This window comes from Catharus ustulatus, chromosome 1, assembly GCF_009819885.2.
Source record: "Catharus ustulatus isolate bCatUst1 chromosome 1, bCatUst1.pri.v2, whole genome shotgun sequence".
NCBI classification, from domain to species: Eukaryota; Metazoa; Chordata; class Aves; order Passeriformes; family Turdidae; genus Catharus; species Catharus ustulatus.
In genome coordinates, this window is record NC_046221.1 from 60,069,001 (window position 1) to 60,095,886 (window position 26,886).

A 26,886-nucleotide genomic window follows, 5' to 3' on the forward strand; every position below is an offset into this window, starting at 1 on the left:
TTTGGACTTCATCACCTACAAACATTTATTAAAACCAAAATTTACAAAAAAAGTAACAGCAAGTTTTCCTTGAATAATCTGGGGGGAAACCAAACCAAACCAAACTGAAATAAAACCTCAAAACCAAATGAAACCAAACCAAAAAAATCGAAACAAACAAAAAAACAAACAAACAAAAAACAACCAAAAAAAACCCCACAGTGAAAACAAACATGCAGGATATTGGGCTTGATCAATTCCCCCTTCGTAGATCGGCTCATGCAGATAGGGAATCTCTAATTCAATCCTGGACAACCTGCGACCTCTTTTGGTCAATTAACAAAATGAGCACAAGGACAAAAGAATACTGAAAAGCCTTGATAGTAATCCATCGGGGAGTTAAGCAAGGCTGATCTCTCTTCTAAAAGCATCTTTAACTTCACAAGGAAAAGTGTCTACTCTTACACCATATTATTCACAAATAAATCCAAATATTTTTTATCCTGCTGTGTATGATGCTCCTTTCAATATGCTATTTGCAAGGTATAAGTACTGAATTAAGAACAGAGAAAACTGAATAGGTGATTCTAATTATCTAAAAAATATGACTTGTAAAAAGTGCAGCTTTCAAGATTAGCAGTATCATGGCCAGTACCTTGAGCAGTAACACATATACTTCTCTCTTCCACTTGAATTTTGACACATTTGAAGAGCTGATGAAGTACTGGAAGATGAGCTTTGGTGTTAATGATGAAGGGGTTGAAAGTAGAACAGTAGTCTGGCTCATAATTCCCATGGCAGAACATATTTGTATAAGCCAGTATCTGTGAGCATTGCTGTTTTTGTTTTTCATGAGGAGCAAGCTTCTCTGACTGAAACACCATATATTTGTCTCTATATACACCTCACCATCCTCTTCCTCATGAGTGCAGTAGAGTTTCAGAAAGAATGGTCACAAAATTTGGCACTGCCAATTCAGATTTTCTCAATCGAAGTTAAAATCAAGTTATCAGGGGGAGCAAAACATGCCTAATGAAGCGGGAAGAGAATCTGCAGTGGCCTGAAGACAAATACAGGCACTGTATTTGTAAAGAATTATTGTAACGAATTTAGATGTTGGGAGTTCTGGGGGATTAATTGTTTGTCTTTTTTAGTCTATACTTGTAAGGACATTGCAATAGAAACCGTTTTCTTATATATGGAAGGAAAAGTTTAAAGACTACAGAGAACACTTAAAAATAATAAAGTTAAGGGAGGCACATCCATGAAGATGGGGTAAGATACGGACCGAGTCCTGGGCTAGAGAGCAACATCTTGGCGAACGTGGGTGGGGTGCCCGAGCGCGTGGGTGTGCTCACGCACACGCATTTCCCCGCAGAGTTCCTTGGAGACGCAGCTGCCATGAGAGCTGCGAGCCAGATCCAGGTGTGCCCCGAACCTGCCGGGCGTGTGCGAGCACATGCGCACCTCCGCCAGCGCCGCGGCTCTCAGCCCCCAAGGGGACCGGATTGTAGCCAGGAGTCCAAAAAAGGGCACTCCCCGCCAGCTTCTCTGCCTCTCCCGGTGCCAAGGAAACGCACACGGTCACGGGGAAGCGCGCACGCACAGAGAGACCACTTTTTCTTGAAACTAGCGACACGCGACGTGGCCCTCTCGCCAGAGCCCTACCCCTCACAGCTGATCTCTAAGCAGTGCCCGTAACCCCCGGCAGCGCCGCGTCCCCCGCCCGCTCCCCCCGCGGCGCCCTCGCAGCGCTGCGTGCCCGAGCCCCGGATCCGGCGAGGGACGCGCGTTATTCATGGCGCGGGGCGGGCCGTGCGCTATATAGGGCGGACGGACAGACGGCACGGGGGACAGCTGGGTGCGGAGTGGCGGGGAGTGCAGCAGGGCAGCGCGGCTGGCAGGCAGAACGGGGAATAAAACGAAGGGAGCCTCGCTTTTTTTCTTTTCCCCCATCTTTATTTTTCCCTTCTCGGTACTTTCTCCTTTTCTGAAGCGTTTTTTGGACTAAGTTTTCTTCAGACCGTCTAGGCTTGGCTTTTTTCCTTTTTTTTTCTTTTTTTATTCTTTTAACTTTTGCAAAGGGTTTTTTATTTTTTTTCCTTTTTTGACTGTTGTGTGTGGCAAAAAAGAGAAAAGTTACTGTCGAGCCAAGTAATTCAGGCGCTGTGCAGGGAGGAGGAGGGAGAAGAGAAGGAAAAAGTTGCCTTTGTTGCTAGAGGGCTTTTGCTGCCTTGCTGTGACTGCGGGCAGGCGACTACAGAGAGGGCCGGCGTGCGAGTGCCGGCAGCGCAGCTCCCTGCCTCCAGCCGCCCGCAGGCTCTGACGGCCGGCGGCTCCGCTCCGCACAGCCCCGCGGAGGCAGCTCGGGCCGCTCCGCTCCCTCCGCCCGCGGCGGCGTGCGAGCGCCCGGCCGGGCTGCGCGGGGGCGGCTCCCGGCGGCCCCCTCCGCCGGTTGCCATGGTGCCGCGGCCCGGCGTGCTGTGGGCAGTGGCGGCGGCGGCGCTGGCGCTGCTGGTCCGGCGGGCGGCGGCGGCGCTGGCGGGGCCGGTGGTCCGCTGCGAGCCTTGCGACGCGCGGGCGCTGCAGCAGTGCAAGCCCCTGCAGCCCGACTGCGCCGAGCGGGTGCGGGAGCCGGGCTGCGGCTGCTGCCTCACCTGCGCCCTGCGGCTCGGGCAGCCCTGCGGCATCTACACGGAGCGCTGCGGCGCGGGGCTCAGCTGCCAGCCGCGGCGGGAGGAGGCGCGGCCGCTGCAGGCGCTGCTCGAGGGCCGCGGGCTCTGCAGCAACGCTACGGCGGGGGGCAAGCTGCGGGCCTTGCTGCTGCCGGGACCGCACGCTGCAGGTAAGGGACTGAGGGGCTGCGGCCGGGCTGGGAGGCGAAGGGGGGACCTTCCTGCGCGCCGCTCTCCTTCTTCGCTGCTTTCTTGTTGGTCTGTTTTTTTTGTGGTGTGTTTCATTTTTTATTTTTTTTTAGCGTGTGTGCGTGTGTCGCTGTCTTTTGTTCCAAGTCACAAAGGGAGCAGCAGGAGCGGGGAGGCGGGGGCGAGCGGAGCGGTGTCTCCGGAAGCGGCCCTCGCTCGCTGTCCGCTGCTGCCGGCCCTGGCGGGGGGCTCTGCCCGCAGCCACGTAGCCGAGCCTGGGATCCTTTGGAAGGAGGTGTGCTTGGGCCGAAGGAAAGGACAGTTTACCTCTTCCTCCTTATTTATGTGTATACGGGGGTTTTCTTCGACACCGATGCTGAGAAGTAGTTCCTCGCCGAAGAGGCAGAGCTGCTTTTTTTTTTTTTTTTTTTTTTAAGAAAAAAAAAAGAGTGGGGGAGGGACTGCATGTGGCTTCTGCGGGTGCATGGGACTGGCAGGCTACAGAGCCTGAATAGAGAGAGAGAGAGAGAGAGGGTGTAATCCTCACCGTTTGTCCCCGGTGTACCTGGAAAGAGAATGAGCAAAAAACTCGAGAGAGTGGGGTCTAAATCCTGCGCTGCAGCGTGGGTAAGTGAGGGAACTCTAAGCACAGATAAGAAAAGACAAAACAAAAGACAAGTTTAAGTATCCCTTTTGGCCTGGAAAAGTGGTTAATCAGAACAAAGTGTTAGCACAACAGTGTTTAAGAGGACGTTGTTTTTTTTTGTCTCTACTGCAAATAAATCCCTGGTCAAACGAAGATTTCCTGTACCTCTTCCATGTCTTGAACGTGCGATGTTCACAGAACAAGTTTTGTTTGAAAAGGAAGGGACAGTTGGAAAAAGTTCTGTTAGCATGCACATTTTAATGCTTAAAAGACAGTGAAACTTGGGATTCAGATAGAGACAGCACAGTCCCTCTATGCAAGCATTTAATTAAACTGTTGGCTAAACAACAGCAAGTATGTTAACATTTATTTAATAGAAAAGTGTGTCAAAAGGCTTTTCACTATTTGCATTTTTTAAAAGCCAGAAGATTTTTCTGCCAGGTTGTAGGAACTCTTTCACTAGCCATTTCTTAGCTGAGAAAGTGGCACCAATGCTCCAGTTAACTGCCTGTTAGAAAAATAGGAGATGCCTTCTTATAATTATTTATGTGCTACTTCCAAACTGTGACAATTTGGATGAGAGTTTGGAGGTATTAACTGAAAATTTTAATCACTTTGGAACACTGAGTAGCTTCCTTCATCACATGGGCTTGGCTCATCATGTTCATCCTTGGAATAACACTCAAGAAGAGTCTCCTCAGTAGTTTGGAGTTGGTGGTGTTTAATCTAGGGGTAGTGCTTTCAACTGTGACAGAGAAGGAGAAAAAGAGAGCTGTACTTAGCCAGGAATTCAGAAATAAGAATTCAGCTGAAAATGGAAATCAGTAGGAGTTTTGATTCCTTAAAAACTGCATAGTAGGACCCTTACAGTTCACTTGAAGGAGTGAAGCTTGCAAACCTGGTGTGCAAGAAGGAAGAAGTACCCAGAACCGATATGACACACAGCGCCCACTTCCTCATGAGAACCACTCCACTCCCATCTCTCAAGCCAACAGTCCCTGGTGTACTCCTCTCTGAGCAGGATCACATCATCTTCTTTACATGCAGCTGGGTCCTGCATCATGTGCTATTCTGTTGGTCCTTCCTAGTTCACAGAAATTGCTAGAAGCTGGTATAGGGTCGAGTATATTACAGTAGCATTATAATAGAAACTTTAGTAGGCCACTGACTATCCAGTTTGATGGGGTTTTTTTGGCCACAAAGGTGTTAAATAGTAGTTGCAACCTTTTTAATCGCTTACAAAAAAAATAAAATAGGTAACTCTCATGGTGGCTCTGTTTCTCTTATGAAGATGTAAAAGCTAGAATGGCACCAAGTTTTGTGAAACTGAGTTAATCAAATATGCTTTACAGTTTAAAATATGGCAATATGACTATTTTAAGTGTAAGAAGTGCTATTGAACTATGGTGGCCTCTCTAAACTGAAATGACCAGACATGGTCTTGGATACTCAGTGCATGTTAAGAATGCATGTTCTACTTATTTTTTTGGTAGGAGAGGAAAAACTAATGAACTGGACTGATTGCAGAAAACCTAGATTCAGTTTTATATCATTTTAATGACTCATTTTTTTGCAAATTTCATTGAGGGGGCGGGAAGAAATACTACAGTTTCAGAACAGGACATTAAACCACCAAAAATATGTTCAAATACCACTGAGAGTCTGAGTTAAACCCACAAAAGCCAAGAAATTTGGACTTAGGACTTAAACTTCCTTAATCCATTTGCACTGTGATTTGGATTTTCCTAGTCAATTATGTCCATTGCCAGCAGCGGCTGCACTAAAACCACCAGTACCAAAATGCTAACTCAGAACCTTCTTCCTCTTATGTTCCTTCCCCCATTCCTGTGTATTGGCAGTGCCACTATACGCTGTGTGTTGAAATATTTAGCATCAACAAACTGTGTGAACAAGGACTTTCATCACTGAATTTCTCATCTTTTGTGATTTTTTTTTTTTGGTGAGTCATCACATATAATTTTAGTATTGGATGTTATCATTGTGCACTCCCAATAGGATTTCCTTAAAAAAAAGAACCAAAAAAAACCAAAAACGGAAAGAAGGTGGTCAGCAGCTAAGACAGCAACTGGTGGGGCTCAGCTATTACTTAGCTGTTAGGAATATCTTAACTGGAAAAATTCTCTGGAGGAAATGCAAGTAGTTACAGTTGCACTGCAGGAGTCTCCTAACCGAGAGAAATGCAGAATAGACAAATACCTTAGAAGGTACAGGAACACTGAAGTTATGGAGTATGTTAGAAAAATGTGCTTCTCCTGACTTTTTGTGGATAGTAGTTTAGAGAAATTATTTTTGAAGCTCAAGATGAGAACAGTGTTTGTCCTTGCAACCACTACAGAATGAATGGCAGGCTTTGTCCATTACTTTAAAATGTGTTTTGTACACCAATAGATGCTTTTTTGTTTTTTTTTTTAACAGCAAAGAAGTGAAGGTGTGCTGTTCGTTTTCTTTCCCGTTCTGTGTTAACTAAAGTTAAGGAAACAAAAAAGGAATGGCTAATTAAAACAGGAAACTGAGCAGGCTGGAGTTGATAGTACTTTTAAAACATCTTAAAAAATAAACAAAACAATTAGGGCCCAGGGCCAGGCAGAACCCCGCTGCAGCCGTCAGTGCCCGGCGCCGGCCGCGTTTGTCTGGGGGTGAAGAAGTCAGCAGTGCCGGGGCGGGGGGGACCCGCGGGCAGCTCTGCCCCCTGCCGCCGGCGGGCGGCACTGCAGCGGGCCGCGCTTCCCGGGGCCGTGCCTCGTGTCCCGGCCTCGGGCGCAGCCTGCGCAGGTGCAGGCCGTGCGGCTGGGCCCGTGGCGAGGCCGCGCTGAGCCTGGGAATGCTTCGGTGGCAGAACTCATGGCTCAGCAACAAAGGTGCTGACACATGAGGAGTGCTACGTAGTTAATCTTTTTGTATGTTGCTATTTTGTAAAAAAGGAAAATTAAATTCGTAGACTGATCTAGTGTCTTGTTGGTAGAGGGACGACCTCATCGTGCTCTACAGCTTCCTTACCAGAGGAAGCAGAAGGGCAGGCACTACTGTCTTCTTACTTGTGACTGGTGGTAGGATCTGAGGGAATGGCATGAAGCTGTGTCAGGGGAGATAGAGATAAAAGGCTCTTCACTCAGAAGATGAGTGGGCTCTACAGGGAAGCAGTCGCAGCAGCAAGAGTGACAGCATTTGGACAGTACTGTCAGGCATGTGGTTTGATTCTTGGTGCTGTCCTGTGTAGGGCCAAGAGTTGGACTTGAGGAGCCTTGAGGGTCTTTTCCAACTCAGGATATTCTATAATTCTATGTTTCTATGCCCTTGCAGACACAGCTGGCAGCCGCATAACATTGTTTCTTCTGTGTTTGTTCTTTTTGAAGGAAATTTCAGTGATTCAGAAGAAGACAGGAGTACCAGCAGTGTAGAAAATCCGGCTATTCCAAACTCTCACAGGGTGCCAGATTCCAAGTCACATTCACCACACATCAAAATAGATATCATCAGGAAAGTGCAAGCCAAAGATACACAACGCTATAAAGTCGAATATGATTCACAGAGTACAGATACATTGAATTTCTCTTCTGAATCCAAACAAGAGACTGAATATGTAAGTATTTTTGTAAATAGGAAGGCATTTGCCAACATGTATATATATATACATATATATATATGTTGTGCATATGACAAGGTAAATATTTAAAAATATTAATGGCTAAAGAGTGGTAATTGTTGCAGCCTTTTAGGACATTTTAACCAGTAAATCTATTAACACTGCAAATGCATACACAACCAGCAGACTAAGAAGATTGTGTTCAGGAAACACATAGGACTAACTATTGATGTTTACATCAGTACAAGCATGACTTTCACTTAAGTTTCTTAGAGGTTGAAAGTTCTTGTTCCTCCCTGTAATTGGACTTGGGACAGGTTTAATGGTGTCATCATTAAACTTGGTTGCAAACAGTGTAATTGAGTTGCAATAATGGAAAAAGATGTTTCACATTCAGCATAGTGGCACTGTGTTCATGTGACTGAGGAATCACTGCTAAGCACCACCTCCACTTGCAATTGGTGTTTGGTGCTACTGCCTAAGTGCAAAGTCTGGTGGTCACATGAACTGCCATTTCTTCCTGTTGACTGTGAATTTGCAGGGCAGTCAGAGTGTGGTTAATCTGAGGGCAAGAATAATTCTCTTCCTGGACATCCAGCTGATAACCTGTGCCTTAGGCCAGATGGCTTGAAAAATGCATCTGGATATACTTTGGCATTTTATCAAAACAGGCATGGTGAAAGCAGACGTGAATTCTCATCTTCAAAAGAAGGTTTTGAGACTTGTATCAGGTGAAAACGTCTGCCTGAAGAGACTGTGGCTTCCAAGAGAACCTTCATTTTTAGTTTGTCACTGATGTCCAGCCATCTGGTTATATCACTTCAGTATCTACCTTTCAGTGTGCCCTCCTCCCAAAATTGGGAAGTAAAAGTGCCATCACTAAAAGAATGAAGGTTGGTTGCTCTGAGAAAACAGATTCTTAACTAAGATGATTATAATTGGGTCCATGAGCAAAGGTATACCAGTTCACCTGGGCTGCAGGTGTTTTAAAGAACCTGAAATAAGTCCATCAGGGACAGGTGCCTTTGTCAGCAAATGCTCTTCTAGCTGTGTCTGCATGTTAGGTTTTGATACTGGTCTGGTTGACTTTGGAAGCTTGCTTCAAAATAAAAAATTTTAAAAAGCTGTTGATGTTTTTGTAGGCCTAATTTGGGACCAAATCTCTGAATGTCTGTCACTTGCAGTCAGTGCATTTGAGCAGTAAGAAAAGCCATTTAAAGCCCATGTTTAGAACTTGTAAGACTGGTACAGAAAGAAAATGTGAAGGGCAAAAAGGAAGGTCTTTATTGACCAAAAAACTCTATTTTAATCTCCAGTAGTACTATGGAGATCGTATGCATTCAGACACTCACGTTAAAGGCCCTTTACATGAACAAACTATTAATATTACCACTTGAAAGTATACATGTCATTACTTCACTAATTAAAAACAGCACCAAATGAGGCTTTGTGTCAATGCAGCAACTTAAACACTTTTAAACCATGAAACCATGCAAAGAAATTTTTTCTTGTTTCTGGTGAAGAAGTGGGCTGGTAGTGCAAGTCAGTGATATACCCAGATAGAAGTGTAGCTAAGCACAGAGTTCATAGGCTGTGACTCTTTAATCCTGATCCCACTGCTGACACTGACTGCCTTCTTGGCCTCTGGAAAAATGTGAAGTCCTCTGCTCTTGATTTTCTGACTGCAAAGTGGAGCTCGTAATGTTTTACTCCCTTCCCTGAAGGGCTGCTGTGAGATATAATTAGTTGGTGTTTGAGACTTACTCTTAGAAGTGCTTCTGGAAGCTCTTTTTGTCTCATTCTCCTAGAGCTAATCCTCACTACCTTGTTGTCAGCCTTTTGGAGATGAACAAAGTGAGGAAAAAAGTGACGTACTTATCTAATGAGACTGTTGTGTACAGTTGGTCCTCTGTATGACTGCATTTATTTGATTCAGTTGAAATTGGGAATTCTCCAAAGTTGAGGTTTTTATAAGTATGTTATGCCAAACCACTTATTTTCAATTGAATCAATTTCATTTAAGCTTTCAAATCTAGCAGAATCACAAAAAATTAAATGTCATTAGAGAAGGCCTATCTAGTCATGTATTTCCAGTGGCCTACTTTCTTCTTTTCCCACTTGGTGCAAGGCTGGTTTTTCCAAACTCAAGTTATATTATATGTGACTGATTTACATACTGCTTAAGCTTTCCCAAAGGTATATGTGACTGTGATTTCAACTGGAAATGCCAATATGTACCTCAGCATAGCATAGGACCTTCAGTATTTAGAAATCAGTTTGTCTTGAATACAGCAGAAAGTCAGAATTTATTTTTTTTTGGTAAATGGTCTGCTTTTGACATATTCAACCATCTCTTTGTTTTAATGGATTTGTTTGGGTTTATGCTTTTTTGCCCTTTAAAGATTTCTTAACTCTTGAGTGAAAGATGGAATTTGGGGGTGAAATTTCATCTGTGTTTTCTAAAATGTGCTTGTTAACAGGGTCCATGTCGTAGAGAAATGGAAGACACTTTAAACCACCTAAAGATCCTGAATGTCTTGAGTCCCAGGGGTTTTCATATTCCAAATTGTGACAAGAAGGGATTCTACAAGAAAAAACAAGTAAGTACAGAATTCTGATAATTTCAATGAATGCATTTCACCTTTTCTGTGTCTTTGTTGAGGGATCTTACCAGCAAGGTGTATTATATATAATTTTACAGAGGAACTAGTTAATTTCCAGTTTTAGGACCTGATCTGATAGTGCTGAACCTTGTCAAGGGTGGGGATAATATTTTTATTTTCTGTTGATCATGACAACAGATTCATTTGAGAAACTTCATACCTAGTCACACATGGGTTGACTGGTGTCCTAGATACTAATGCCCTTTGGTTTAAAAAAAGCAGTGCCTCTACAATAACCCACAGAGCTAATGTTGCAGTCACCATATGACTGCAATAGATCAATGCTTTGAATTGTAAATAGCTGCTTGAGAGTTCCTAGAAGAACTACACTGGATCATATTACATAAAGCAACTTGAGAAAGGTATGTATCTGTCCTTTATGTGCTACACACATCGCTTCCAAAATCCAAGTCATATAATCGTGAAAACGATACTTCTAGTAGTTACTCTGCAGCAAGGATGGCTTCTCAGCCCTTTCTGATTCTGGGATTGTGACCTTTCTTGAGAAGTGCTGACCAAAACTGTGGATATTTATGCTTTAGTTGTGTTGGATTGAGCTACAGCGGCATTCTCCATTCAGTGCTGCCATTGAAGCTCATTCAGAACTTGGAGATGTGCAAGATGTGTCAGGTTCTTTGTTCAGTGTGCACATCCCATCTAATTTCATTGTTTAGTTAGTGGCCTGCCTCCAAATATATATTTCTTGGTATAATTCCAAAATTTCCTGCATTCAAAGATTTTTTTAAGACTTTTCTCAAGGACAGATTTTGTTTGTTTACCATCATGTCTGAATCAGCCTCTCTATCTCTGGTAACCAAAGGAATGGTTGACTCTCTGCTGCTAGCTAATGCAGTTCATTGGTTGGAAGTGAGAGGTCAACCTCTGACCAAGCAACCTTATTTTAGGAATGGTATCTCTCCATTTTTTGGCTTTCAGCTTTCTTAGAAACAGTCTTTCCCTTTCTAGTATTCCCTGGAGCTCTGCAATAAGCTGTCAGTGTCAGGTGGGGCATTTATAACTGGGGTGAGATTTCCAGCCTTCCTTTCTGCCATCAGTCCAGCATTGACAGTGCTGTTTGACCTTTGGTACATGCTGCTGAGCTTTTCTATGCTTACCAGCTTTTCCTGAGCAGGTGGTGGCAACTCCCAAGAAGGGAAAGTTTCTTTTTGTTGCCTGGAGCTTTGAGAAGCTTGCATCAGCCATGTTGTGCTGTGTGTAAACTAGCAGAGAGCAATGCTCACATCTCAATCTGCTTGTTTTCAGAAAATGCATTGGAGTGCTATGCAAAGTGAGACTAGGACTGTGTTTTGTGCCTGTATCATAAAAGTGTTTTCTTATCTGCTCTAGAACAGCACATCATTTGACTGTGTTCAAGGCACTCAAGTGTGCCATAGCCTTTTCTTTCTCTATGTATTAATGAAGACAGCGAAGTGGTATTTACTTCGTGCAGTAGATCTTCCTTTCATCTTTCTTCAGACTCTGAAGTTTTTGCTTTGTCTGCAAAAATGTGGTGGTTTGCAAATAGTCTCTGGTATTGTGTGTAGTAAAGCAGATCCACAGTAAGCATGTATTGAAGTGGCTTACTGGAAAGAAGGACTGTGTTTTAAAGTACCATCATAGTTCTATCACCAAGGCAAAAAAAAGGAAATACTAAGGGAAAAAAACAGGTAAGACAGATAATAATCTTACCTAGTATTTGTTCCTAGAAGCTGATTTATGAGAATAAGGTGTTGGTACAAAGCAAATAGACACTTTTGTCTTCTGTGTATTGTCTGTGCTGCCTGGAAACTTTTAAAAACTTCTTTAGGAAAGGTTCCTGCACTATGTACAATAACCCATCTGGTCAGCATACACAGAGAACAAAGGGACAATTTCATACCTAGTCAGCCTTGTCAAGCACTGTGCCATTTTACACAGGTCCAGTAGTTGCAATGGTAGTTTGAGAGGACTCAGGGTCTTGCAGGAGATGCCCACAAATGGAGCCCACATGAGTAAACATTCTACATGAAATTCACTTGGGTTGCTGATTCTGTAAATGAGCCTTGATCAACCCTGGGAGCAAGCCCTCAGAGATGGGACTTACAGAGGCAGCCTACTTTTCTCTGCAACAAAATACAAACCAAAAATAATAGTTGCCTAGGAGTAAATAGAATTAACTCCTAGGAAAAAGCTATCCATTTGAGAAGTGAGTCCTGTCCAGATCAAATTAACAGTCCACAAGGAATTGTGATGATTGTGTTTGTTTGGTTTTCTTTTTGAAGCATGAACATGTAGATCTGATATTTTAGATACTGTGAGCGGGTGTCTAATCTCATTAACAGAATGCTATACTGTTTTATTAATTCCCTTCATGCCATTATTAGCTATGTTCAATCTGTAATTGAGTTATTGTCACAAAATTCAGAATAATAGGTTAGGAAGTAGACAGTAACTCTATTTAAAATGAATGCAAGCTAGGCATTTTGAATTCTAGAAACAGTTGCCAAAAACTGTCTAGGATGAGAATGTAGTAGGTTTGGGATGGTAGGAATCTGATAAAATATGATCATGCTGGCACCATTAAAACTCATTCAGGAGGCACTCACGTATTCTGTCTTCCTCGTCATCTGGTCTTCCAGTCAAGTTGAAAGCACTTGTTTTTCATGACATTTGTGGATATTTAGAAACTGACTTTTCAGGAACAACCGTGGAGAATAATTTGCATATGTGAAACACTTCTAAGAACATAAATTTATATGTCAGGGCATAACATGAAAAATATTTCAAACCTTTTGTTTATATAAAAACTTTAAAATAGACTTATTAAAATTTATAGTTCTTTGTCTTAATCATACATGTAAGGTTGTACTATTCAACTGTGCTATATGGGTATATTTATGCATAATTAGTTGATACAGGCACATTCCTACCTCAAGCATGGGAAAGAAGGTTTTGATTAAATTAGAATTATTATCTGGGGTGATTACTAGAATTGCCCCATGTTTGTGTACTGTAGCCAGATACTCACTTAAATGTGAGCTGGCATTGTTCCACTGAAAACAGAGCTGCACTTGCCAGGAGCCAAAAGGGCCTGAGGTATATGTCAAGGTTGTCTGCAGCCTGTTCCTGAAGGCCATGGTTGTAGCTCCATGGAGCCCTCCAGAGTGACCAGGAATTCAATGAGATACCATATGCTTTGCTGTGCCCCATAAATGCCTCTGCGGCATTTCTTTGTGGAAGGGAGAGGGGCAGGTGGCATGGAAGATGGCAGCTGGTGTTTCAATCAGAAGTAATTACTGTCTCCATCGCTTGGGCAGTTTTCCATATTTTTAAACTTATGAAGTCATACAGAATAGCTGGGCAGACCCTAGAAATGTATGTGAAATGCAAAATTCTTAAGAACAAATATTTAGATCTATATGTTTTTCCATATGACCTGTCTACCACTTCTGTAGGGAGTGTTGGCTGTTTCAGGATCAAAGCATTGCTTTTTAATCAGAAGTGCTTTGCTATTGACAGCATGGTTGAATGGGTAGGAAAAATCACTTGGAAAAGAGAAATTGTTTTCTCATAGAGTGTTATTTCAGCTGTAGAATGATCTAAGGGTTTTGCTTTTGAAATGGATTTTCTAGAAGTAAAGAAAATAGTAGGAAAGGTGTTTCTGCAGATTAACTTCGTGTAGTAATTAATTTTGAAAATTGATTGTGCAACTGTTAAAAGCAATAAAAGCCTCCAACAACATGAGAAATTTAATTGATCATTTGTTTTGAGAGTGATGCAAGCCTATGAATCAGCGAGAGCTGTGTAACTTACTTCATATAGTACTTCTAAAAGGGGAGGCTATGTTACTATTATTAGAAGATATGTAGTTTTATTGCCAGAGCACCAGGCTGGCAGCCAGGCGCCCTGTGCTCTTTGGGCTCCATCTGGGTGCCTACTTTGTTGGGAAAACAACTCTAGAAGTGCTGGCTAAGTTTTCTTCTTGTAAAATTATATTGTGCAAAGGCTGTTATTTATTAATTCCTCTGTTTTGAGCAGGAAGAATTTAAGTCATTAAATGTTAATAATACTTAAGCTAGAGTCCAGTCCATACACTACCAAAACTGAAGAAAAATTTCCCTTTTTGTGGAAATTTCCCGTCAGTGGATGTTGAGCAGTCATCCATGGAAATCCTGGAGAATGCATGTAAGTTCTAGTCAGGTTTTTGAGACAATAAATATAAGTTGTGGGAGTTATGTTTAACGATTTAGTCATAGATAAGAACCAAAGTGCAGGCGACCATTTAGTTCAGTGAATTGTTAATGTAGCTGTTCTCTCAGTAGGTTTGAACTTCTTTACCCTCTTCTCAAACAGTTGATATGTATGTTAAGCTGGATCTTGTAATCCTGCTACTGTCCATTTTCATAGGGCTAATGCAGAAGGACTGCAGATTTGTAGAAGATATTGCATTATTTCTGCATTGGGCTTTTTTACTCAACAATGTATCAGAAGGGTGGATTAATTTGCAGTTATCCTGAATAACATTACTTTATTTGCAGTAAAATAAAATCAGCAAGAGGGTGACTTGTTTGAGAAATTTGTACCTAATGTGTGGCCTGCTTCCATCTCTCTTAGTGAAGAGTTTCTTCCTACCCTGATCCATGCTGCCACAAATTAGTTGGCTCATGGGCCAGTGTGCTGGTGCAAGCTGTCCCAAAGTGATCTCTGTTCCTAGATCTGTCCAAGATAGCACCGTCGCCTGAGATACTAAACTAGAAATGGAAAGGATCAGTCACTTTGAGCAGCATGTGAAGACCAGCACCTGATTCATGTTTTCTTGTGTACCTGCACATGGAAAAGGCACTTATGTGAGCAATTGCCATAGCCTCCTGAGACATTGGGCCATGCCTATGAGACTCTGGAAAACAAGAAGTAGAGGGATAGTGGTGGCATTTACCGGACTGTACCAGCCTGAACCTCTGAAAACTTGAATTGCTCTGAGTGTGATCTCAGAGGCAACAATTGCTCTTCTTGAATGATAAACTTGTTAAGGGACATAAGTTGCACCAGTCTAGCCAATCTTCCTTCATGTTGGCAATGCAACAGACAAAACCACAGGAAACTGGGTGTGCTGGTGTCACTATGTCTTTTGTCAGTATGTCATGAGTGAACAGCCACCTTTGTTTGCATTTGAAGCAAATCCTGTATCACCAAATCTCAAAACATGAACTGACAGGGAGGCTGTGTCTTGGCAGTGAGGCTGACCAGTGCAAACCCAGTGAGATTCTGCATATGTCCTACGAATGGGTAAAACTCTTGCGAAGTCACAGAGGTTCATGGTAATGTAACTCTGTCCAGAGTTGCATACTGAATGCAACCTGCAACATGTTATCTCCTTTAGTCTAGTTTTTGCCATTCTTGGTTCCTTGGGATGAGCATTATTACTTATTATGTAGTAGACTTTATAATGCGTATATTACTGCATTACTGCTTCGAAAGAGGTTCAGTATTACTGCCTGCGATAGTTTCAGGTTGGTCAGCATTGTTGGCAAATTCCAGCAGTTAAAGCTAACATGTTATAGACTAGTCAATACACAAACCCTTTTTTAATAAGAAAATGTGGATGTAAAGTTCTAGTCCAGCTAGCAGTTTTTGGAATAACTACACTACAGAAGGATTTTGTATCTGTTAATAAGTGTCAGCTACACTGTTGAATTTCTTCCACTAAACAGATGCAAACAAAGTGTGTTTCTTGCTGCAATGGTTGCCTTTGCCAGACCTGTACTTTAGTGTAGAACATATCTGCTAATTTTGTTTTTTCTAAAGATGGGTCCCAGTCACTAGTCCATACTGTTGTATGGTATTCAAAGGGGGCAGCTGTGCTGCCAGATATGATAGGGAGCACTTCGTAAGCCTATTTTCTGGTAGTTCTCAGTGCAGTTTTATTATAGAGTAGTTAGATCCAAAAGGTTTGAGGGGGAAAGAAGGTAAATTTTAATTGGAAGGCTTTGTCGTGGTAAAAAATATTCTGTTTGATTCTGTCAGATATGATCAGGATATTGAAGTACAGCTATCAAAGGAGCAGGAATCCCTGCTGTCTAATACTACAAGTGGAGAAAACAAAATTCATGCTAACTGGGTCTTGTATTATGTTTCAGTGTCGCCCATCCAAAGGCCGAAAAAGAGGTTATTGCTGGTGCGTGGATAAATATGGACAGCCACTTCCTGGGTATGATGGGAAGGAAAAAGGAGATGTCCACTGCTATAACTTGGAAAGCAAATGAGGACTGGGTGCCAGCTCTTCTGGCATCTGTGCATGGCCACTGGACCTCACAGAGACCTTGGAGGGGCTGGGCAAACACTGTGGGACTGCACTGTGTGTGGAGTAACAAGCTCTGCCTCCTGCAGCAGATGGGGAGCTGCAGCCTCTGTGGATGCTGCTGCAGCTGCACCCTGCCACCAACACACATCGAGCTTCCCATGGGATAGGTGAGGAGCTCTGAATTCCCATGTAAACCTGCACTATTGATACCCAGAGAGAGAAAAACAAAAGGCACTTCAGAATGGAATCAGGGAGTCTCCACTGACTTTTTAAAGAATGGCCTGTGACCAATTTGATCCCAAAAGATACTGGGTTTTTTTATTTTAAAGAATTTATAGACATTAAGCTTGTAAAAGTATTAAAAAGAAAAACAAAACCAAAAAACCCACAAGGATTTAAAGAAAAAGTTTTTTTTACAGGTCTAATGGGGAACTTGTCTTCACGGGTAAAAAGTTTTATAAAAATCTCAAAGAACTTTTTAAAGAAATGTATTTCTAAAATAAAGACATGGCTATTTTTTTCTGTAAAATATATTATGAATATTCTGTTAGTCTGTATTTAATATAATTGTTTTTTAATAAACTTTATTTAAATGTAACGTGAATACCAAATATTACACAGTAATTCTAGTGTATACATCTGTATACAAAGAAAAAGTAAGGTTATGGAATGATTTACAAATATGTATACATCTGTATGCATACACACTGACCTGTTATAGGTAAGAGAAATTAATTTTTGGAGCAAAGGAAATGTTTCCAGAAGGGATTGAGTTTTATTATTTAACTACAAATACCAAGATAATATCTTTTTTAATTATTTTATTGATAATTCTAATGTACCCATCACTGAATTATGCCACTGGAAAGGATAACAGTCGCACTGAAGCTCTTGGTAAAGCTTTCCTCTGTCTGTATGTTGCTTCAGTTTGTGTAACAGGGCTTACATTTCCTCCACTTACTGCTCACACTAATACAGAATATTCATGGACAAAAAATTGCCGTTACAGTACTACTCTTTGTATTTGCTTATTTATTTTGAAAAGGTGTATCTATTCTGTGTTTTCTTGGTACATTCTACCAAAGCACTTACTCTGTATGAGGAACTCCTGTTGAAAACAATATCAACAAGACGGGGGGATTGTGGACCTTGGGTGTTGAGACCCATGCATTTCATTTATGCAACACACAATTGTTGCTTGCTTTGACTATGGTAGAAATAATTTACCTGCATCGAAGCATAGAAAAACAGCCATTGGGTTTAAGAGTTAAACTCACTGTCTGCCATGGTGTTATGTCTTTTTAATTGGAAGAGAAGTGATTTGGTTTTGTTGTGGTATGTGATGCTTTCACATAAGGAAGGCTTTAGCAACATTTTTTTTTGAGGCTGATTGTTTAATGTACTTTGTGAAAAATTCTGTATGACAATGAAATATGGATAAGGAAAGGTGGCCTGTGAAATGTAACATCTCTCTGGAAAATAATGCCATATTTTGTATATGTATTTATTTATATATTTTATATAAATATTTTATATATTTATATAAATATATATGTTCTTATATGTCTCACTATAAATGTTTGATGTCACTGTAGAAAAAAAGAAGCCATCAACACTGTAATTTCTTGGTGGGTTGGGAACTCCATGAAGACTAAGAACAGTGGGCTTTCAGGTGCTGGGGCTGAGTGTTGTGTTGATGAAGGAGGGACTGTGGTGGTGAGGAGCCCATTCTTCTCCCACTGCATGAATTACAACCACCCTTGTTCCTGCCAGCAATGGCAAATGTCTAGAAACTCTGACATGGAAGGATTTGCATATACAGCTTGCCAGGACTGGGGCAGCCCATCACCATAACTCAGGTGCTTAAAGCCTTACCCAGGAATATATTAGCTGAACAGCACTATGAGTGTTCTCCATTCTGTCTAATGAAATGAGTTCATATCATCATTAAAACTGAAATTTTATAATCTCATGGTAAGGAAAAAATTGTACATGAAGTGATGCCTACTCTAGGCTAATGCAGATTTCCTGACACATGGTTGCAGAAAGCTTTATATATTTTTTTATTGCTGAAGCAGATCTAATGCCTGCAAAGATTTTTTGGCAAAATATTAAATGCTGGGGTTTTTTTGTTTGTTAGTTTGTTTTTTTTAGAGTTCTAAATGAGTACCAGTTATTTTCAAGTAATTTCACAGAGAGAAGAAAGTTGTAATATGCCAATATTTGGGCATATAATTGTAGATAAGAAAAGAAGTGAGTTGTTATGTTGCCTCTATTTTTTTTTTAATAACTATCTGGTGAGCCTTCTGAAAACAAAAATCAGTTTCATGTTGAAATTAATAGATAGCTGCTTTGCAAAGCACATTTTGCAAGTGTGTAAGATGTTTCAACAGCCTGTGACAGGCTTTATGATTCAGGTATTTTGTCAAGTCTTTTAATTTTTTATGTTTTTTCCTACCATTAAAAACAAAGAAATATAGAAGAAGATGGCTAGTAGAGGTCCTTAAGTCATATATTTTATGAAAAAACCCCAAACAAACTTCATCTCAAGGAGCTAAACCTGATTTAAGCATGCAGTCTGTCACATGAATATTTAAGAAATGGCATTCAGCTCCTTTATAAGTATTAGCAGTATTTAGTTATGTAACAGAGAAATCATACAACCATAAGGTGAGATAAAAAAAATCTGTGTGTAAATCAGTTTTGTTATTTTTGCTTCCAACAGACATCTTTAAAACAGAAATTGTGTTTAAAAATAGCCTCAAAAATGAAGTCTCACCCTTCATTTAAAGCTTCATCCTTTTCAGAAGTTGCCTTTTAAATATTTTTACAAGCACAGTTGCTTGCACTAATATTGGATACTTACCTCTGTCAATCTGCTGCCCCTGTCAGTTGCAATTGGTATGAAATGCAAAATAACATTTTTATGTCTCTCCAAAAAGATAACTTTTTTAAAATGAAAGAATCAGTGGTGGCTTTTTTCTTTTTTATGGAGAACTTTGGGTTTGGTGACAGAAATGAAGCCAATGCATTAGAAAAATTCCTTATGTCTTAGTGCCTTCACTGTGTTCAGCTTCAGTATTTCATTAAGTTAACATCTTCAGCTTTTTTCTAGTTTCTTCCAAGAAACTAAGGTGGTTTCAGTTAATACTAAGGAAAAAAATTATAAATGATAACATTATTTACACCTCAAATGCTTGCATGGCAAGGCATTATAAAAGATCAAAATATGTATTGCAAAACTTACTGATTTCTTCTTGAGCATGTTTTGTCTCTAGGTAGTACATGGGTACCATATGTAGCCCAGATGAATGTTGTAAGTATTTATTTTAACAAGTGTGATAAATAGCTGCATAAATCCCTATAATTGACCAGTGTACAAGTTATAGCTGCTTGCAGGCAGCTCTATTATCTTACAAACTCTGAGAAAGTTCACTTTTTTAATAGATCTACTGTACTACAGGTTTGGAGCCCAGAATATCCTTTTCCACCTTTTTGACATGCCTACCTTTCAGGGCATAATGTTAGCTATTTGTGCATGAGGAAAGGAGGCTTCATTGAATACCAAAACCACAGAATTAATTCATTTTTAGTACAGTCTGAACTTTTTACGACTGAATTCCATAGAAACCCTACACAGCATAATTCCTTATTGAACTGAGCCCTAAATTTAAGTAGTGGTTTTTCAAACTATTTGGGAAATCGTCTTTGTGTATCTCTAGTCACTCTCAAACTGTGTAAGCAAGCATGGCTCCACAGAAGAGTTTACATATTAGCAATAGGAATTTTATTTAAAGTATGAAAAGTACTGAGTAATTTTCCTGGATGCCAAAGCATATTAGTATACAAAACGAAATGTTTATATATGTAGCTGTTTTCTCTGTGGTCCTGCTGTGCCTTTAGAAATCCTTTAATTCTGTTAATTTCTACCAGAAGAATATGCTTGCTTCCTCATTAGAAAGGACTCCTTTTTATTTCCCAGCTCCCACTTATTTTTCTTTTCTTTTTTTTTCTGAGAGATCCAAAAATAAGATCCAAAAAGAATATCAGAGTATTCCAAGGTCAAGATTTCTGTTATCAATATCAGAAATGGCTTCATCTGCAAGCACACAAAATAGGTTCAAGGCCTTTAGAAGAGAAGTCTTTTGGTATGTCCAGTGGACCTGAGTATCTTCTAACTAGAACATATTTAGCCATTTGTTTTTGAAGTCTCCATTCTTGGAGATACTCAAAAGCCATCTGAACACTGTCCCAGGCAACCAGTCCTTGGTGGTCCTGCTTGAGCAGGGAGGGGTGGACCAGGTCACCTCCAGAGATCCCTTCCAACCTCAACCATCCTTTGAGCTCATGAGCCTCTGAGCCTATCAGTAGCAGTTTGGTGTCCCGAGTTCCAGCATGTGAGATTGTCTGCATTATGCAAGGTATTGATTGAGAAGATGTTACAACTTTTTTGGCCCAAAAGAGAATTCTCTGGTAAAATGACAAGTCGCACAAATTTGTTGTTCACCAGAAAAAGCTTTAGTTTTAAAACTCTGCATTTTATTTACTCCTTCCAGTTCAGACTTTGCAGAAGTAGAAGCATATATACCAGCCTTAGAGAAAATCCCCATTGAAAAAAACTTTCTTTTTGCTTTTGCCCTGTACCTATGTTAAGAAATGTAAATGGCTTCAAGGCAAAATTTTGCAGCTGAAAAAAAAAAAATAGAGACCAGGTATTAGCAAAAGCAGAGGGTAATGCTGCAAATCTCAGTTTATCCTTGCAGAATTCATGTCCTGCTGCTGTACGCATTCTGGCTTTCCATTTCTGCTGACCTGCCCAAATTCCCTAAGAACCTTTCTCTGTCAAGGCTAATTTTATCCCACTGATCTCTCCATGAGTAGGGATGGCAAGAAAGGTAGCAAGATTTTCTCTGCAGAAGGAAGCTGAAGTTTCATGCAGAAAAATTGCCTAATCTGAAAAGCTCTAAAGAAATTGTCATTGAGAAGGACTGGTCCCCATAGCCATTTGTGGTAATTCCTTCCAAAAGTGGAGTAGTGCATTTCCCTCACTCCTTGCAACTGGAGAGCAGAGGCTGTTTTTGTCTGCTTGTGCCATATTGAGAATATTCAAGGTGAAACTTGTTTCCTGTGTCTCCTACATATTATGTAATTTGCACTCAGTCAAAAAGACCTAACTGAGCTTGGAAAGTTGATTATTGTTTTATCATACAACCTTCACCCCTCAGATCCTGCCATACATTTCTACAGCTGTTATTACCAAACTACCAGTAATATATTGCTGATCTTCTTTTTCTGTTCCCTTACTGGGGCTAAATGTTAAGGGCTCAGCTGCCAAAGCAGCAATAAACAGAAACTGCAGGCAAAAAAAAGATATGAAAGAAGATGATTATTATAGCCACGATTTGCTGTAGGCCTCCACAGACATCCCACACTAAGATGCTTTTCCAAAGAACATTTAGCATCTCCACATCAGCCTGGTGAACTACAAAGCACTGTCAGTCAGAGGGACTAAAAATCACCTGTCACCATTTGCGTAATTATGCAATTAAAAACCTCCATATAGGCACAAATAGACTGCTCTTTGTCAGCTTATGTCTTGGTTGGAAGAGCCAGAAAGCAAAAGAAAGACTGCCTATGCTGTCTCAGCCCAGCAGGACTGCAGCACAAAGGCTCTGCTAGAAGAGCTGTGTCTGTTGGTCAGGCACTGTCCCTGATGAAAAGTGTGGCTGGTGACGAAGCAGCAAGGAGTCAAGAATGTGCACAGCCCCTGCCTTCCCTTGTGTGCCCTTGTCTCTGCTGGGCTACCCGTGCTGCCACTCTGACTTGATAACCCAAGAGGGAGTTTGAAAAGATGAGCAGAAACTTTTTCAAAATAAAACAGCCATGATCTGGAATGGACTAAATTTAAATTTATTCATTTAACCTTACTGCAACATCCACCCTTGCTCCCACATCTTTTCCATGGGATGCTGCCCCTCTCCCTGCACCCTCAGTGTAGCTTCCTTGCAGATGAACTTTGCTCTCTGGGGGCAGTTTTAAGTCAAGAGAAGAGAAAAGGAGGGAAAATAAAACCTTTGTTTTTTGGCAGAGCTATCGTCAGAGCTATTTTCATTACTCAGAGTGCAAGTGCTGGTATGTCTGGGATCCTGCTCCAATGCTGGTTTTGTGGTACTTACTGGTAATACAGAACAACACGGCTGTATTCCCAAAAGATCCTCTCCTTCTTTGTCCCCTCTCAGCTTCAACATAAAAATGACTAGGTAATACGAGACGGTAGGTCAATAAGCGAAAAACAGAAAACCTGAGACCTGTCTTCAGTGCAGCCTGGGGAGACTGTTTAGGCTAGTGGCTTATCAGTGGAGTGATAGCTGAGAAAAAGAAGATTTACTTCAAAATTGTTGTCTAAAGGTACATGTAGAACTTGAACACTCAATTTGCAGCATGATCAGAGAGTGTAGCCTGGAGTGAGTAGTTTGGATCATTTTTTTAAAAGGCTTTTTTAAAATTAATTTTAGTGCATTATTATTATTATTATTATTATTATTAGTATGGGTTGAACAGGGGTTAGACATCAGTGTTGTTCTTCAATAGCAAAGCAATGATGTGTGTAGAAAAATAACAGAATTCTGAAAAGTCAGTGCTGCTAGACTGCTGGTAGAGCACAAATATCTTTACTTCTGACTTTGCAGAAAAAAAACCTGCTCTGTTTAGCATTTTTTTAGGGTTCTCTTGTAATATCTAGTGCTATGGGGACTGAGTGCTTTCTAGAAATGCAGCAAATCCTGTGACAAGTCTCTGCCATGCGCCATTCCTTTTCATCTCACTTTTCTTCTCCCTGAGGAAAGAAAGCTATACATGATGAATTTTCAGTTTGCCTTTTATTTTTTTTCTGTGTTTAAGACTCACATTAGCAAGTCCAAGATCAAAGAAATATGTTTGTAAAGTAAAAGGCTAAATTTTCATGTGCTTAATATCTAATTGCATTTTGTACTGGGTCAGCAGGAGGTTGTTCCCTGACTGAGTTTTTCTTTTCCAAAGCACATGCTCTTATGACAGAGAAGTAACAGAGATGTTGATGAGCTTTCAGTGTTAGGGTTGGCTGCCCTTTGCCACCATTTTTTTTCTCTCCTCTCTCCCCTCACTTTCTCCAGCTCTAGCTGACACAAATGTGTCTCTGTTGTACACCGAAGCAAGGAGCAGAACTGGCTCAGTATGAGCAGAGCCCAGTACCAGGTGATTTTTGGTTGCATTTGGACAGATTTAAGGGAAACGATAGGTAGAAAATGAAGTGCAGAGGGCAGTGACCTCATTTCTGTGCTATGAGCATTTTGCAGCTGGCAGTAGGCCATGGGCAGGAGGAGGCATGGCTGGAAAAAACCCTGCTGCAGCAAACCTGACAGGATTTTGGCAGGAAGAAGCACAAACTGGGTAGGTAGTGTTCTCAGGTGATGGGAACCAAACATCACAGATGCTCATCTAAGACCTTCCCACCAACTAATTTCTTTTTAGGTAGAGTAGGAGGAATGCAAGTGAATATGAATGGAGGGAGCTAAAATAATAAGGTTCAGTAGATCCCCTTTACACATCCAGCTGCACACCAGGAGACCCAAGCTGCTGAGTATCCTTTTTCCTTGTTTGCCCACTCATTTCCACCAGGCTTGGCTTACTGGCACTGGAGGAACAATTGCTGCAGGCACTCAGTGAAGCCAGGACTGCCAGCAGACAAAAAGGAAAGGAAACAAAAGGAAAGGAAAGGAAAAAGGAAAAAGGAAAAAGGAAAAAGGAAGAGGGAAGAAGGAAGAAGGAAAGGAAGAAGGAAAGGAAAGGAAAGGGAAAGGAAAGGAAAGGAAAGGAAAGGAAAGGAAAGGAAAGGAAAGGAAAGGAAAGGAAAGGAAAGGAAAGGAAAGGAAAGGAAAGGAAAGGAAAGGAAAGGAAAGGAAAGGAAAGGAAAGGAAAGGAAAGGAAAGGAAAGGAAAGGAAAGGAAAGGAAAGGAAAGGAAAGGAAAGGAAAGGAAAGGAAAGGAAAGGAAAGGAAAGGAAAGGAAAGGAAAGGAAAGGAAAGGAAAGGAAAGGAAAGGAAAGGAAAGGAAAGGAAAGGAAAGGAAAGGAAAGGAAAGGAAAGGAAAGGAAAGGAAAGGAAAGGAAAGGAAAGGAAAGGAAAGGAAAGGAAAGGAAAGGGAGGCCCAAGAAAACAACAAAAAGAAAAACCCTGAAAAATAAACAGGAAAAAAAACCCCAAAAAAACAAACAGGGAAAAAAAAACCCACCAGAAAACCACCAAAGCAACAAAACTAAAGTGCTCCTCAAACAGAAAAAATAGAACAGGAAAGACCTTTGATTTTTTAACCTGATGTTTGAGGCTGATCATAAAAATTAGGGCAAAGCAAGGTGTGTGTCACCTATGGTGTAAATGTAGTCCAAGCTACCAGCAGCATTTTTATAGGGAAGATAAAATTTGCCTGTTTTGCCTCCTTGCATTAGTCCTAATCCCAGTATATAGAAGAGTCTGGTCCTAGTCAGACAGCTCATCCCAGAGCAGCTGAGCAGATGTCTGTCCTGGTGAGTCCTGGCAAGATGTCACAGCAGGCCAGATTGCAGATAAGGAGGCACTCCTCCCCTGCCACTTTCAGTGAGAAGTAAGGGGCTAAATGCCTCCAAGAAATTGGCCTGTCACTGCTGAATGTTGTGCAAAATAATTTCTGCTTCTGGAACTTAACAATTAGAGGAAAGAGTACAGTAATTTCACGAATACAAGCCGCACCAATTTGACTAAGATTTTGCTCCTAAACCGGAAATGCGGCTAATAATCAGGAGAGGCTAATATGTGAATAATTTTCTGACATTTACAACCTCAGAAGTGCCAGCCAGAGTGCAGAGCCAAGCTGCTGCAAAGTCGGCATTTTGTGATTGTTACAAATTGCTACTCTGTTGCACCGCGGGTGGAGCCTGGCTGCCTGCAGGCAGCACGGGGGGCGGGGAGAAAGGTGGGAGAGCTCCCTCCTTCCCTCCTGTACCACACCCCGGGGGAGAGACGGGGGGGCCCCACGCCACCACTGCCGTGGCCCGGGGAGGAGAGGGGGGACCCGGGCCGCCACTGCCGCGGCTCGGGGAGGCGGCGGGGGGCTCCGTCCCTGCCTGCCACCACAGGGCAGCGCCGGGCCATGGTGACCGAGCCCAGTGTCAGCGGCGGTTGGCCCCCAGCGGCCCCGCCGAGCGGCAGCGCCAGGCTGGCCCCGTCAGCAGCCCCTAGCGGGCCGAGCCTGCACAGCCTTAGCTCAGCCAGTAAACCCCGCCCTGCCGCCGTTCTGTTACTATTTGGCAACTTTGTTGCACGCGGGTCCTCGCTGCGAATGACAGAGCGGCTTATATTCAGGTACAGCTTATTTATGGACAAAAACGAAGTATTTGCCAACACCCAGAGATGCGGCTTATACTCAGTGCGGCTTGTATTCGTGAATTTACTGTATCTCCTAAATCCCTGTCCTCACTGAAAACTCCAGTTTCTTACAGCTAGGATGGGAACCTTCCACTCTGTAAAACATTGGAAGTAGCTGTCCACTGGATTGCTATTCTGCAAATGAACTATTATTACGTAAGCTATGTATGTGTCCCCTATATATATAATTATTCTAACAAAAAGAATCAATTTCTGCTCTTTATAGAGATAAACCTTTACACAAGGTCTAGGGGGTGAGAGCAGTCAGAGTAATCTTAAGAGTGTGCTGCAGCTGTGAGACAGATTTCCTCTCCTTCCTTTGCCATTTTTCCCTTGGCAATACCATGACAATTGTTCAGTGATGAGTAGAGTCCCTGAAAAGGACTCCAAAAGGACTTGCTGCTTCTTCATTATTTTGATACAAAGACTGCCAAGCATGTGGACATCGTGAATGTGGTGCTGTAACATGGTTTTAGCCAGGTCTCACAGTAGCAAATTACAGGGATATTAGACATTAGTTACAATACCAATACCAATACCAATACCAATACCATTGACTGCTTTTTTGCAGTGCTTTCTTTGGGAAGATCTCAAGTAACTTCACAAAGGAGGTCAGTAGTATATCCATACTTTTAAATCTAGAGCAGTTTAAATAGATCCCCATCAGATTGGCAGAAATTGGCATGCAAATACAGACACCACAGTCAGCAAGTGTATGAATGCTACAGAAATGTGACCAGGAGAGCAGAGATCTCTACGCTTTAGCTTGGCAGTCTCAACAAGCAGCTTCCCTCTCCCATTTAAAACTCAAAGTCTGTGCCAACAAACAGCAGGAGGATTTTAGGCTTTCACTTCTGCCAGACTCTTAGAAAATGTTACCACCCTCCTCCCCAGCTGTTTTCATAGGAAGGTTTGGTGCAGACTGTTTTCACCTGTGGGACTTGCTTATTCCCACAGCAGTTTCTCCATGGACAAAATCGGCTTGAAGCTAGAAGGGCAGTCACTTGCATTCTCTTTTTGTCTGCAAATCACTAAGGCAAAGGAACATGCAGGGGAGGGAAATGGACCATATCCCAAGCGAAGAGTACCTTCTTCTCTATTTTCAGAGAAAAGTGTAAGGTTAGGTTTTTCCCAGCCTCCTTTTTATAACTTCTGACTTTCTGTTCGGGAAATGGCTCTTTCTAGTCTTGATCTTATCTTGTAAATGTACTAATGCTTCTGCCTTGGGCTTTTGAATGGACAAAGGTATCCAGCTTTCCTATCCAGAAAATCTTTAAATAACTTCCCTTGGAGGCTACTATTTTGCTCAAGGCAGAGGCTTGCATGGCACAGCTGGGACTGGAGAGGACAGGACTAGGGGAATGGGGTAGGGAGACCAAAAGAAGGAAACTCATAGAAGGGAAAAGGAGTGTGG

The 26,886-nt window shown here is 41.7% G+C and overlaps 1 protein-coding gene across 1 annotated transcript; it reads left to right on the forward strand.

Annotated features, from left to right (window-relative positions):
- Window positions 1-2,397: 2,397 nt before the first annotated feature.
- On the forward strand, window positions 2,398-17,519 carry IGFBP3 (insulin like growth factor binding protein 3). The gene is made up of 4 exons (XM_033079370.1): window positions 2,398-2,824; window positions 6,864-7,090; window positions 9,574-9,693; window positions 15,873-17,519. Exons 1-4 carry the CDS (start codon window positions 2,440-2,442, stop codon window positions 15,996-15,998), a joined length of 858 nt encoding a protein of 285 aa, XP_032935261.1. The 5' UTR covers window positions 2,398-2,439; the 3' UTR covers window positions 15,999-17,519.
- The last annotated feature ends 9,367 nt before the right edge of the window (window positions 17,520-26,886 follow it).

What these genes read in the sequence shown, in the direction of transcription:
- IGFBP3 (XM_033079370.1), top strand. Translation starts at nt 2,440, where the DNA reads ATGGTGCCGCGGCCCGGCGTGCTGTGGGCAGTGGCGGCGGCGGCGCTG. An exon ending in GCCGGGACCGCACGCTGCAG is followed by an intron (nt 2,825 to 6,863) that starts GTAAGGGACTGA and finishes TTCTTTTTGAAG; the next exon opens with GAAATTTCAGTGATTCAGAA. An exon ending in CCAAACAAGAGACTGAATAT is followed by an intron (nt 7,091 to 9,573) that starts GTAAGTATTTTT and finishes GCTTGTTAACAG; the next exon opens with GGTCCATGTCGTAGAGAAAT.